The 11,500-nt window shown below is 39.0% G+C and overlaps 1 protein-coding gene across 1 annotated transcript; it reads left to right on the top strand.

Annotated features, from left to right (window-relative positions):
* Window positions 1-4,676: 4,676 nt before the first annotated feature.
* LOC123675475 (jerky protein homolog-like) lies at window positions 4,677-6,317 on the top strand. The gene has a single exon (XM_045610834.1). It carries the CDS (start codon window positions 4,677-4,679, stop codon window positions 6,315-6,317), a length of 1,641 nt encoding a protein of 546 aa, XP_045466790.1.
* Window positions 6,318-11,500: the final 5,183 nt, after the last annotated feature.

Raw genomic sequence — 11,500 nt, 5'->3', positions numbered from 1 at the left:
AACATGTCAGTTTACGAGCAAAATTCCGTCATTTGAAAGAGGTTTCAATTTTCTACTTTAATATGAAGAAATCTGAGGCTCATCGAATGCTCTCAAATAACTATGATGGCCTCACCATAGGTATTTGAGGTTATTAGTGAAAGAACGTGCCGAGAGTGGTTTCAACGCTCAAAGAACGGTGATTCTGACGTCGAAGACCCGCATGGCGGTGGAACAGAGTAGGTTTTCGAAGATGCAGAATTGGAGGCCATACTCGATCATGACTCGTGTCAAACGCAACAAGAATTGGCAGGATCATTGGGAGTGGCGCAACAAGCCATTCAAAAACACCTGAAAGTTATGGGAATAATTCGGAAACAAGAAATTTGGATTCCGTACGAGTTGAAGCCGAGAAATGTTGAACAGCGTTTGTTTGCTTGTGGATAACTGCTTACAAGGCAAAAACGGAAGGGATTTCTTCATGGCGTTGTGACTGAAGACGAAAAATGGGTTCCTTGCGATAATAATCACAAGCGCAGAAAATCATGGGGATATCCCGGCCATGCTTCCACGTCGACGGCCAAATCGAATATTCACAGTTCCAAGGTCATGCTCCGTATTTGGTAGGACCAGCTCGGCTAAGTGTATTATGAATTTTTAAAACCGACTGAAACAATCACAGGTGATCATTATCAAACGCAATTAATGCGGTTTAGCCGAGAATTGAAAGACAAACGGCCACAATACAATGAGAGACATGATAATAGTTATTTATAATACAAGTGCAGAAGGCATTGATATTCTTCCACGAGTTCAAAATTCAAAAACGAGCCACGAAGTGGCGAGTTTTGGAATGAACGAGTGGTAGAATGAGCCTTCTGTACGAGTATTATACATTATTTTCTCTAATTCATTGCATTTTCATTGAAATTAATGAAATATTTCCATAAATATAATTTAGTGATTTTTGCATTGAAAAATGTTGCTTGGCAGAACTGATTTCTTCAAGGCAAATTGATGAATTGACAGATAAAGCCGTGGCGGAAAGTTCGGAGTACCAACATAGAATAATAAAATATAACTATGAAAACTGTGCGTTTCTGATATATTCTCGCACGATTTTGTTCTACAAGATGTGGAAGAATGAACGGAATAACCACAGAATTAGAGAAAGTGATTTTACAGCATGACAATGCTTGACCCATGTTGCGAAAGAGGTCAAGACATTCTTGGAAACGTTGAAATGGGAAGTCCTACTCTCCGTATTCTCCAGACGTTGCTGCCTCGGATCATCACTTGTTTCAATCAATGACACACTGCCTGGCTGACCAGCACTTCCGGTCTTATAAAGAGGTAAGATCGTTTCGTGGATCGCTTCAAAAATGACCAGTTTTTTCAAACCGGGATTCGTACGCTGCTCGAAAGATGGAAGAAAGAAGTGGCCAGCGATGGACAATACTTTGTATCATAAATGTATAACCAGATTCCCCAATATAACCTCGAATTTTGGAATTAATAACATAAGGACTAACGGGCATCTTCAAATTTTTGTATTTTTCATGATATTTTTCCTATTCGTTTGTTTTATCTATAATATATGCAATTCTTTTTTCTCATTACATGAATCACTCAAAACTGGTTCAAAACCAGAAGAATTCATTTGGGTACACACTATTCATAATTCCTTTCACTAATGTGTTGATTTAACACATTACCTATTTCATCAATGTGCATCCAGCCCCTATCTTATTTAATGTTTTTTCAATGCACTATTTCATTCTGCTGAAATAGCCACCGCTGAATATTGTCTCATTGAAAAACTGAATTAATCGTTTTGATGATTCAATGATGATTGGATGTAGGTGTATTGACGTATGTGGATTATTTTTTGAGTAATATGGGTAGAACATATTTGGATACGTATTTTGTAATTCAATTACTGATTTCAGGTCTTTTTTTCATAGTAGTACTCTTAACACTGAACTCTTGAATTGTTATACGGAATTCAAGAAAACAATTTGTGGAGTCCTGCTGATAAGCGACATTAAATAAGTCAATGGTCTCCGATGGAACATAAAATAAAGGAATGCAATACTGTTGTCTGATACTGTAACATTGTTCTCTCATAAATCCATCAATCAACTTTCTACGACGCTTATCCAAACAATTTGAGAACGGAAACACAAACATATTCATCATGAATTATAATTATACGGTGTCCAATGGGAATATTTTTATCAGAATACAATTTCGAATGGTTAGGAATAGATTGTTTTCTGGGATGAAGATGACTTCTTTCGCTCAATTACTTCCTAATGAATCTTGTGACTTGTTTTAGGAACCTACCTGAAATATTCAGTTTACAGTTCGAGATTCATAAAATCCACATTGGCATAGACCCTATCTTTCACGTGACCCCGTAGAAAAAAGTCTAAAAGTGTTAACTCACAAGATCTCGGTGGCCAATCTTGATCTCAATCTCGAAGAAACTGGAAATAACACGATTGTTTCGTTACTTGTGTGGCACGTACCGCCATCTCGTTGAAAATTAACGTCGTCCAGATCAATATTTCTCAAATCCGGCCATAAAAAATCATTAATCATAACTGAATAGCAGAATCCATTCACCGTAACAGTTGCACCAGCCTCGTTTTCGAATAAGTAGGGTATAATCGCATCACCAGCCCAAAAACTGCACCAGCCAGTGATACGTTGAGATTGGAGAAGCTATTCGACAATATCCCTTCCATTTTTCGAGTCCCAAAAGCGCCAATTCTGCTAAAAAAGCCTCTGAGGTGAAAATGGGCCTCACCAATGAAGATGATTTATGAATGATGAAAATCCGGATCATTTTGATGCATTTCAAGGAACTTAACAGCGAAGATTCGTTATTGGTGATCGACGGGCTTAGGTATTTGTGTTAATTGAACTTTGAAAGCTTTAAGACTCAAGTCTTTATGCAAATTTCGGTGTAATGGCGTTTGTTGAATGTCGAATTCTCAAGATTGACGAGGAATCGACAAACTTAGGATTTCGTCAACACTACAGGCTGCAGTAGCAATATACTCAGTTGTTCTTGAGCGACTGGACATCTTTCAAAGCGATCCACGAATCGATCCAATTTTCACTTCTTCATATAACCGGAAGTGCTGGTCAGCCAGGCCATGTGCCATTGATCGAAACAAGTGACAGTCCGAGGGTGCAACGTCTGGAGAATACTGTGGCATTGTCATGCTGTAAAATTACTTTATCATGTCTCTCGTTGTATTGCGGCCGTTTGTCTTTCAATGCTCAGCTCAAATGCATTAATTGCGTTCGATATCGATCACCTATGATTTTTTCAGTCGGTTTTAACAACTCATAATCCACGCCGATCTGCTCCCACCAAATACAGAGTATGAACTTGGAAGGGTGAATATTCGGTTTTGGCCATAATTTTCTTCGCTTGGGATTATCGTAATGAAACCATTTTTCGTCTCCAGTCACAATGCGATGCGGAAGGCTTTGCCTTGCAAGCAGCTGTTCACAAGCAAACAAACGCTGTTCAACATCTCTAGGCTTCAACTCGTACGGCACCCAATTTCCTTGTTTCTGAATCATTTCTATGACTTTCAGGCGCTTTGAAATGACTTGTTGCATCACTCTCAAAGATCCTGCCAATTGTTGTTGCGTTCTACAATCTTGATCAAGTAATGCCTCCAATTCTGCATATTCGAAAACCTTCTCTGTTCCATGCTGGTTTTCGATGTCAAAAACACCGTCCTTCCACTAATAGCGGCCTCACCGCGAAGGGTTGATGAACTAGATAGTGGGTAGCTAAGAGCGAAAGACCAAAGAGCTTAAACCGAAAGGTGGGAAGCAACAAAACTAACAAAGTCCCTTATACCAAAGTGGTTTCCTTAGACTTAAAATAGCGGCCTCACCGTAGATATTTGAGAGCATTTAATGAGCCTCAACCGCAGATTTCTTTATATTAAAGCAGAAAATTAAAACCTACCGCAAATGACGAGAATTTGGCTCGTTTGTTGACATGTTCAATCGAGAATAACTTGATAACATGATGCAGACACAAATCGACTAATATTTCGATGGCGTTATGTTTATAAATACCTAAGTTTATTGAATGACATCTACGATCTATTTATTTCGACGAAATATGCATTAATCAAACGAATACAGAATTTGGCACATTTAATAAAGTTGTACATATTTATTCTTTCAAGTACTTGATTGTGTTTTCTATTGAATTTCTGAATTATATGAACTGAGATTCTGTCAGTCAGGCCTGATGAGGCAATTTATCCTAGTCAAGGCATTCGAGCATCAAGTGTATAACTGATTAACTGATTTTCAGTGTTGCTTATGCATGCCTTTCGTGATACTGGAACAATTTTTAAAGCAGCTAACGGGTGTTTTTTTTTCGAGGTACAGTAGAACTCCAATTATCCGAACTCCGACTATCCGAATCGCCGATTATCCGAATCACAAAAAAGCCGCGAAGCCAGTGTTTGCGCGTCAAGTCTTGACTTGACTTGTCTTAACAAGTTAAGACAAGTTCCGGCACATTGCAGTCACGGCGCACCTGTCATTGTTTGTTTTGATTAGCCAGTGTGCTATTGACCTTGCTCGAGGACGCTACTCTTTCGCTACGGCTTACTTTTGTTTGTGCGTGTACAATACTGTATTGTTTTTATACCATGGCTTCGAAAAGAAAACGTGTTGTGCTATCGTTAGCGGACAAACTGAAAATTATAGAGCAACTCGATAAAGGTGTAACGGGTAAGAAGTTGTCTGAGATTTATGGTGTTGGACAAGCAACAATTTCTGACATTAAAAACAGTAAGTCAACACTTTTAAACTTTGTTTCGGTGCTTGAAAATGGAGATGGAAGTTCCTCCAGGAAAACAATGAAGACAGCAACCAACAAAAATTTGGAAGATGCTGTGTTTAAATGGTTTTTGCAGCAACGTTCTATGGGAAATCCGATTTCAGGTCCAATCCTTTGTGAAAAAGCCAAAATCTTAGCGGAAAAGCTTGGTTATTCATCTTTTAAGGCTAGTAACGGCTGGCTAAGGAATTTTAAATTCAGGCATGGTGTACGCGAGTTAGATTTGGCTGGTGAGAAGCTTTCAGCAGACTCTGCAGCAGCTGAAAATTTTATTGAAAAATTTAAAACTGCATCAGAATCCTATGATCCAGAGTTTGTTTATAATGCCGATGAAACTGGCCTTGTTTGGAAAGCATTACCAAAAACCACTTTGGCTTCTAAAAGGGAATCTAGTGCCCCTGGACATAAGGTCAGTAAAGAACGTGTTACAGTGCTTAACTGTGCCAACTCCACTGGAAATCATAAACTGCCACTTTTTTTGATAGGAAAATCAAGAAATCCAAGAGCATTTAAAAACGTAAAAATACTTCCACTCTTCTACAAAAGTCAACCCAAGGCCTGGATGACTGCAGCTTTGTTTACCGAATGGTATGATGAAGTGTTTATTCCTGAAGTGAAAAAGCACCAAAAATCGGTGGGAAAAGAAGGCAGTAAGGTGCTTTTAATTGTTGATAACGCACCCACTCATCCTACAGCAGAACTGTTGGAAAGAGAGAATGGGCAGTTTAAAACGACGTTTTTGCCTCCCAATGTTACAAGTTTGCTGCAACCCATGGACCAGTCTGTTATTGAAACAATGAAGCGCCATTACAGAAGGCAACTGCTGAGAAAACTGCTGATCGAAGGTGCTGAAGATGAAGAATTGGTTTTGGCAAATCATAGCAAAATAAATTTAAAGGACTGCTGTTACATTGTAGCGGAAGCTTGGAGTTTGGTTACGCCAGTGACGCTAAGACGTGCGTGGAATAAACTGAAAGGCCTACCGTCTGAGAAGAACAAAAAAAAAGAATCTGAAGAATATGAGAAACAAGAATATGGAGAGGATGATGATGATGAAGATGCGTTGTCACTAGAGGAAATAAGAAAAATGATTGTTAAAATTCCTGGCTGTACAGAAGTAAGTGCTGAAGATGTAGGAGAGTGGATGGCTTGTGACACGTCTGACCCTGGTTTTCAAATTCTCAATGACGATGAAATTGTTGTAAGTGTGAGAGAAGATGTTGAAGTGGAAGTGGAAGAAGAACTTTCTGCTGATGTTGAAGTAGACGCTGGACCATCAGCTAGTGAAGCATTTGCCGGTCTCGAGACTGCTTTGAAGTGGATGGAGCGTCAGCCCGAGTGTGACCACTTGCAACTGCTCACCGTCAAGCGAATGCGTGACCTGGCTGCCCGAAAACGGTTGAAGACCGCAAAACAGCTTACATTGACGGAGATGTTTAAAAAACAATGATTTTTATTTCTAAACTTGTACATAAGTACATTTTATTTATATTTAAAACATGTGAAAATTTCATGTTTCTTTCATTTAATTCAATAATAAAAAAATAGTGCAATATCAAAACGTAGCTTTTATTCTCTCCAATGGCAATTTTTTTAAAAAAAATCCGATTATCCGAATATTTGATTATCCGAATGGGCCCCGGTCCCCATTACTTCGGATAATTGGAGTTCTACTGTATATAACTCTAAGTTGGCATTACTGTTCAAGATGGCAACTGATTTAACAGCTGTTAAGTGATTTGTTCTCAGTTTGGTTTGGCAATTCATCTTGAATAGACTCAAGCCTGAACAACGCTTGCAAATAGTGCAATTTTATTTCGAAAATAATAGTTCTGTGCGGAATACGTATCGCGTACTACGTCCATTTTATTTTGTTTAGCGATGAAGCGCACTTATGGTTGAATGGCTACGTCAACAAACAGAACTGCCGCATTTGGAGTGAAGCCAATCCTCAAGTGTATGTCGAAACACCGTTACATCCAGAAAAACTAACTGTTTGGTGCGCTTTATGGGCTGGTGGAATTATTGGTCCGTACTTCTTCAAAAACGATGATGGCCAGAACGTTACAGTCAATGGCGATCGGTATGGAGCCATGGTTACCAACTTTTTCATTCCTGAATTGAACAACCATGATGTCCAGGAGCTGTGGTTCTAACAAGACGGCGCAACATGTCACACAGCTCGTGCCACAATCGATTTATTGAAAGACACGTTTGGTGACAGTCTAATTTCACGTTTTGAACCTGTGAATTGGCCTCCAAGATCTTGTGATTTAACACCGCTAGACTACTTTCTGTGGGGCTAAAGTCATTGGTCATGAGCCACAATCCCTTGACCATTTGGAAGACAACATTCGCCGTGTTATTGGCGATATACGGCCACAAATGTTGGAAAAAGTCATCGAAAATTGGACGTCCAGATTGGACTACATCCGAGCCAGCCGTGGCGGTCATATGCCAGAAATCATATTTAAAATGTAATGCCACAAGATTATCTTGCGGATAAATAAAATTCATGTCAACCGAATAATCCATCGTTGTTTTATTGCAATTTAAAGTTCTATAGCTCAAAAAAAAATAACCTTTATAACTTTTATGAAGTTATGTAGACGAAACATGCGTTAGTGAACAATTGGCAGGGAATAATAGGAATAGATAAATAAAGAAAAATTTTCAAACCAAACATCGATTCAGTGAAACATGGAGAAAGATGGCATCGTAAATATGTCAGATGGGTTTTTAATATTCCGTTATCGCGTCTCGAACGTTGGATTCCGTCGATCTTGATAAGCGTTTTTATTATGTTGTTCATTGTCACGAGGTAATTTATAGATGGGCTTTTGAATATTCGAACGTTGGTTCCGGGAAATATCTTGTATAGAACATGATGGTTCCGGTGTAACATGGATAAAGGACGCGATGAATATATATTAGAAAAAATTGGAATCTTGGTGATTGATAGCGAGAGGATATATTTGGAACTAATACAATATTAATTTTGTCAGGTAGAATTAATTTGACCTGAATGAAGCTAGAAGATCGAATAGAGAAGTTCTGTTAGTAGAACGACCATGTCTTGAAGAATTTGAGAGTTTATTTTTGGATTTGGAAAATGGTTCAATAACAATGACTTAAAGTTCTTGCATGTTATACAGGGTGGCCATTTGAAAACGAAACAGACGAGATTACAGACGAAATAAAGTTTTTCGATAGAAATGCTCGGACAGGTCGATTTCTGTTTCGAGGGGGACAACTTAAGATGTAGGTTACAGACGCATAGCGCTTCAACCCTTGCTACTACAACCCTCACCCCCAAATTTTGAATTAGGAAGATGGGGTGAGTGATACCTCATTTGAAAGGTATTTTTATACTGATTTCAGCACAGTAATTGTTTTTTCATTTTATGCATTAGTTCTCGAAATATTCTTAACTAAGTATTTGAAAATGAAGTGGTGTTTTCATGGCACTTGTAGTGTTTTGTGAAAAATCGACATTTTGAGCTTCAAAACAACCATGACTGTGGCTTCCTTCCTAACTAACTAACGCATGAATATTTCGAGAACTAATGCATAAAATGAAAAAACAATTACTGTGCTGAAATCAGTATAAAAATACCTTTAAATTGAGGTATCACCCCATCTTCCCTATTCAAAAATTGGGGGTGGGGGTTGTAGCAGCAAGGGTTGAAGCGCTATGCGTCCGTAACCTACATCTTAAGTTGTCCCCCTCGAAACAGAAATCGACCTGTCCGAGCATTTCTATCGAAAAACTTTATTTCGTCAGTAATCTCGTCTGTTTCGTTTTCAAATGGCCACCCTGTATATTTTTGAGCATTCATCTTGTTTCTGTAGTCTACTCTTTTAACATTAAAAAACTGTACTTTGTGTCCTGAGCAAAAAAATTTTTCTATAGGTACTATTTCTACATCTTCAGTGTCGCCATTTCAAGAATACAAAATTTTTCATTGGTATTATATTGTTATATTTTATTGACATTTTCAAGATTTTTTGAGTTGTTTTCAGGGAGAGAATATATTTTTACCTAAGTAGAAATTTCTGTTTTGTTAATTTTTGTAATATTCTTGATATTTAAGATTTTTATCTGATATTTCACGTTCATTATCAATTGAAAATTTCTTCTCTTTTTGTTTTGGTGCATTTTTATAATCGGGTTATTCCAGTTAGAATTCATGTTATGTTAAATAAATGAAAAAGTCTTTGATTTGTGGGGTTTTACGCCCTTTGTATAACTTAACCTCCCTTACATTCACTACAGCAGCCATATTGTACTACAAATCACAACATCATCATTGAAGATTGATTTGCTTTAAAGTAAATGGCGACTTTTATTGATAACCGTTTAGTCCAGTTCTGACTGTTCTGAGCCAACCATCTTATTTCATGGATTGTCTTTTACATTTGAATAAAATTTTTTTTATTGATACTTGATACAGGTTGAAGGAGTTGCTTCATTGTTCGAACGTAAATGGTTTTCCTTCTTTTATCTTTTCGAGAAGTCGATCAGTCGAAATGCTTATTTTATTCTAGAACCTTTAGAGGACCGATCTTTTGATTATTGAAATTATCTGATTATAAGTCCAACTCTAATCCTTATTCCACAGCAGCGCTAGAGGCTATACTCGATCTACCTCCCTTACATTTACATGTGGGGAAATGTAGCTTGCTGTTAGACTCAAACCTCCTGGTGAAACCCTCGGATGTGATGTCAACTATCTTCGATTTAGAAGATACTTACCCTTAGAAATGGCCATTGATGATCATCGCTTGGATAAAAACCTCCTCCATATGGTATACCGATGGATCAAAATCAGAAAAAGACACAGGTACTGGAGTATATGGCTCTAAAAAGAGTTTCTCTAGATCCCTGGGATGTGAAACCTATATCTTGCAAACCGAGACACTAGGTGTCTATACTTGTGCCCAAGAAAGAAACCTCAAAGGTGCGCCAGGGCTCTCTATTGACATGAGAGTGCCGCAATACCATAAAGCAACTAGCAAGAGGCAATAATGTAACTCTACTATGGGTACTGGGGCATTGCGGTATTGAAGGAAACGAAAAAGTTAATGAGCTTGTAAAAGGGCATCAAGGTTGAGACCTGTTGGTTCTGAGCCCTTCTGTGAGCTTGTAAAATACCAATACAAGGCAGTGGTCCAACAGAGGAGTAATACTCCGAATTTTGTTCAGGCAAAGAAATTTGTGATGTTTTCACTTTCACCGACCTATAGCAGTAAGCCCCTGAAGCTACCATGAGCTGGGCTACAACAGATGAGATCTGCAGGCTCTGTGAAAAGGAGGTAGAAACAGCCGAACACATAGAATCACATGAGAAAGTCAGTTCTGAATACTCACGAAGTAATAGCCAAGGCTCATAAGGATGCCGTGGGTTTCGTTAACAGCATTGACAGCCTCCCTGTATGAATAGGTAGGGTTAAGAAAAAAGATCAACTTGGTCGCAGTTCCCGGTAGGCTAATAGAGTCTTAACGATACTGATTCAGTGAAATAATGATAATAATTGAAGAGGAGGACAAACGTCTCTAAGATGGGGTTGGATTCTTCATTTGAGAACACACCAAGCAGTTATTTACTTTTGATTTCATATTTTGAATATTGATTTATGCTTTTATTTTTCTTTTACTGAAGAAGGCTTTGAAACATGTCTATAAGAGTTTTTTCAGAGGAAGACTTCGAGACCTAAGTCAGCCTCTTTAATATCTACTACTTCACTCTGAGCATGGACTTTTTTCTGCAATTAATAATAATAATATCCTCATTCATATCGTATAATGATGAGTAAATTTTCGCATGTCGTATTATGACCTTCCTAGAACCGCGGTAGTACCTCGCTGACCCCGAGTAGTCCACGGCCTGAACCGTTCAAAACGCAATCAATCTACCTGTTGCCGCGTCGTCCGCCGTATCCACACTAAATCAAGGCGCTAATTAGCCCAGCTGACGAGCACCGTACGCCCTTCCGCGTCTTGGGCAGCGGGCGTGCACCTCCGCTTCAATTACGCGATTGTTTCCCGGACATAATGAGGGGCGGACCGGGGCGGGGGCTGGGAGGCCATATTTAATTTTTCTAATTAATTGCGGGGCACGCCTCGCAGGACAGACTGCCCGCTTTTTTTTTTAATTACGCCAAACTCGAGAATCTCGTTCGTCGGACCGTTCCGGCTACCGGTTTCGGCTGACGACCGCCCCGTGGGGGGACGAGGGGGGGCCAGGCTTCCCGAAATATTCAATTATTTCTCGGCCGACTATTAAATTAATTATGTATCGGTTTTCGGTGCGTTTTTTCTCATTTGGTCGGTTTAATTGTCCCGTGCCCCCCCTTCTGGTTTTTGGTCCTGGGGGGCTTCTGAGAAAACCGAGGAGGTTTTGCAGTTTTCGCGTGGTCGGAGCGCACATATTTTCGATATAAAAGGTCGAGGAATTTTCTGGCGACATTACTGCGTTAATTGCTGGCGCGCCCGTCTGGTTCGGAAATTTTGGACTTTCTTCCACCATGTTTGGAATTTGGTTCGATACCACTTGGTGGTTTCGGAGAAGAGCAATGGAGAGATTAAATGAACAATGTAAACGGTGGTATTGTTCTTATTCGGTTGAAGAC

This window comes from Harmonia axyridis, chromosome 3, assembly GCF_914767665.1.
Source record: "Harmonia axyridis chromosome 3, icHarAxyr1.1, whole genome shotgun sequence".
In the NCBI taxonomy this organism is placed as follows: Eukaryota; Metazoa; Arthropoda; class Insecta; order Coleoptera; family Coccinellidae; genus Harmonia; species Harmonia axyridis.
The sequence above is the reverse complement of the archived record's forward strand: the minus strand, read 5'-3'. Positions and strand labels throughout refer to the sequence as shown.